At 30.0% G+C, this 3,311-nt stretch overlaps 1 protein-coding gene across 1 annotated transcript in view; it reads right to left on the bottom strand.

Moving 5' to 3' along the window:
- The window catches only part of LOC107626814 (protein FAR1-RELATED SEQUENCE 5-like), a 6,090-nt gene that overhangs the window by 1,742 nt on the left and 1,037 nt on the right, over positions 1-3,311 (bottom strand). Inside the window, exons 2-3 of the mRNA XM_016329710.1 lie at positions 393-540; positions 142-294 (exon numbers count right to left, since the gene is read on the bottom strand). Coding sequence (XP_016185196.1) covers positions 142-294; positions 393-540 — 301 coding nt within the window. The remainder of the gene's footprint in view (positions 1-141; positions 295-392; positions 541-3,311) is intronic.

The raw sequence follows: 3,311 nt of genomic DNA, 5'->3' as shown, positions 1-3,311 counted from the left end.
AAGCCATTTTCTATGTCTAAATCCTTCTCTATTGCACAGGTATGTGTAGCGAATAATTTCACCCTTCCTATTCTTCATTTTCTTCCCTTGTTGCATGGCAAAACCCTTTGCTCGACTGTATTGCTAATATAAATGACATGCCTCATCCGGGTTAGTGAACTTCATCTCTAATATCTGTGCACGACTAAGCATTACATGTTCAGCACTGACATTTTGCTCACCGTGCCGTTCATCCGGTGATTCTCCCTCCAACTCCTCTGCCTCTGCTTTCATCTCTGTATCCACCGGCGTCTCCTACACAGAGACAAGCTGACTAGTTATGGTTACCGCTAACGATCCTAAATTACAATTACTATACAACCTACTAAATTATACACCAAAGCCACTCATACCATTGCATCACAATTTTCGATATCCTCGGAGACGTTAAAATTCTCTTCATTCTCTGCATCCAACTTGTGGATCATTCTGCTACAAGAAGACATTAAAAAAATATTTTGCCCTGCCTCTGCTGCCCCAACTTCCCTCGAGACTTTGTATCTCGCAAAACCATTCAGCAATACTGTAGCAAATCGAGCAAACAGAATGTTAGTTACGTCCGGAAAGAACAACACGGACAGACCATGAACGTGACGGCACCACCAACACTCCAAATTAAAACATGCTATACTTACACTATATATCATCTTCCTAAAAAATCACATCACAAAGTACCTTACTTAACTAACTCCCAAAATAACTCGGTATTCCATACCAATAAACTCTCCTCAATCACAGCACCCTTAGGCTACGCAATAAAATTACTATACAAATTTATATTCTTCCATTATCGGTTACACCCATCAACACCATCAAACCCACACCATCATCTATGCTTCTAAGCAAAAACTTAATGCATCGACATACACTGTTCCAAACCCATGCGCCCCTCCCCCCATAATACCCACCAAGCATAGGCAAAATCTTACCAAAATCTAAATCACATTAAACATCGTATAGTCAAGAGCTTACTGACCTTATCGTTCACTGGCATCCCACTTTGGTCTTCACTGAAATACGTCATTCCTCCTTCAACACAAAATGAACGCACTCCTTCGGAGCTGAACAACCCAACACTGGACCGCCGCATCCACTCTCTCACTCCATTTTACCTTCGATCTGACTTCACTCTTGCAAAACTATTTCTTACAACAATCATATGGGTTTTCTCTAAACCGGCTCTGGCCCAAAGCTTTGGAACCCACGCTAGCTATACTGTTTAACAAGCTCCACTCCAACTTTGCTTTCAAAGCCGATCCTTAATGTAATTTTAATAGAATGCTTGAGGTTATTTTGGACTATTTGCTCTTCACTAATGGACAAATTTAAAACAACCTACTTGGTGGTACAATGAATACCATATTCCGCACATTCATATCGGTATACCGGATAACTTTCCTACAATATAATTCTATATTTTCTTACTTTTAATATTAATATGTTTATATATTTGTTCATATAATATTATATATAATTTTTAAATCAAATTTAATTTATATCAAATATTAATTTTATATTTCAATAATAATATTGTATTTTTAATTTTATTATTAATATTTTTATTTTATTATAACTTTAAATATATATTTACATATTAAAATGTTAGTAAATATATGTATGTTAAGTTTTAATTTTATGTTTTTTTATTATTTTATATTTTTTATTTACGGGCGACCAGTTTTATCGGTTCAACCAGTAACTTTTCGATTGAATTAATAATAAACCAATAAATTAATAATTTGACCGATTCGATCACCAATTCGGTTCTGATAATTATGATTTGAGGGTTATTACTTATTTTCAAATCCGCATTGATGTACGACATACATAAACAAAACATTTGTTTTTCAAAGGTTATTTACTTATTTTCAAATTTGCATCTTATGTATGCCATAAATATTTTGACGTGAGTAATGCTAGAAAATTAATGTTATAACAATCAATTTCAGTTAATATGTAAGTTGTAAAATAAATCTAATATAAAATTTACTAAAAATAAATTTTTATTGAGTTTGGATTTTAAATCAAATATTTTTAATTAAATTTTAAATATTTTTAATTTTAAGATTTTTAATTTTTTTTATTAGTACTGGCTATAATATTTGTTGTACAATATTGATCTCAAAACTTTATCTTTTGTTATTTAAGCGTTATATATTTATTTCAAAATCCCCATCTTTTTGTATGACAAACCAATTTTGTAAGACGACTTTCACAAGTCATTTATGCTAATTAAGTCCACTTAGAGAAGAATTAAAAGACAAATTTCACAAACGCACAAAAAAAGTTATTAAGATACTAAAAGCTAAGTAATTTTGTTTGCATTTTGCAAACGCACAAGCACAAACGACATCGGATATTATATTCAAAGCTTCTAATTAGCTACTATTTTCATACGAGTTAATATTCAATTTATTTCTGAACTTATATGTGAGTTTTAATTTAATCTCTAAAATTTTAATTATCTCTCTTTAGTTTTTAAATTTTGTAAATATGACTCATATTAATCTCTGAGATAATTTTTGGCACAAAAACATTAATTAAGCGCTAATATAAACAACCAAATGTAATACTAGACCTTGTAAAACTACGTCGTTTTGGTGCTCAAATAACCCAAAAACAACGCAAAATCACTTGCTTTGAGAAGAAATTAAAGTTTCAATAAATACCATTTACGATTTTTTTTAGACTATTTGAATGCCAAAACAAAAACAACATCATTTTACAGAGTTCAATGTAGTATTCGGTTGTCTATGTTAGTGTTCTGTTAACGTTTGTGCGTCGAAAATTATCCCAAGGACTAACATGAATCATATTCATAAAGTTTAGGACTAAGTAAAAACAATTAAAATTTTAAAAACTAAATTGAGAGTTGCGTGCAAATTGAAGGATCAAATTGAATATTATCTCATTTCGTACTAAGCCCACGTCAAAAAAACTATTAAATAAGATTTTGGGATATATATAGTCTAAAATTAATTTTAAAAGAAAATTCCTAAGTATATAAATAAGAGCAATTCAACTTATTTTAGTAACTTTCATTTTTACTAGCGGAATAAACATGTCAGATTTATTTAGATTTAGAATAAAATGATAATTGAATCAATGAAATTTAATCAATTCGATTTGAATCAGCCAAGAGGCTTTTTTTATGAGTTGACCTATAACAATCAAATTAATTAAATTTGAAATAGATCAATTAGAATAAATGAGTACTATCTAATAAAAATTAAATTTAAAAAATATAAAAAAATAAAAAAAACTAAAAAAAT

Source organism: Arachis ipaensis, chromosome B02 (assembly GCF_000816755.2).
Source record: "Arachis ipaensis cultivar K30076 chromosome B02, Araip1.1, whole genome shotgun sequence".
Lineage (NCBI taxonomy): Eukaryota > Viridiplantae > Streptophyta > Magnoliopsida > Fabales > Fabaceae > Arachis > Arachis ipaensis.
Note: the sequence above shows the minus strand (reverse complement) of the source record. Positions and strands in the feature narration are given on the sequence as shown.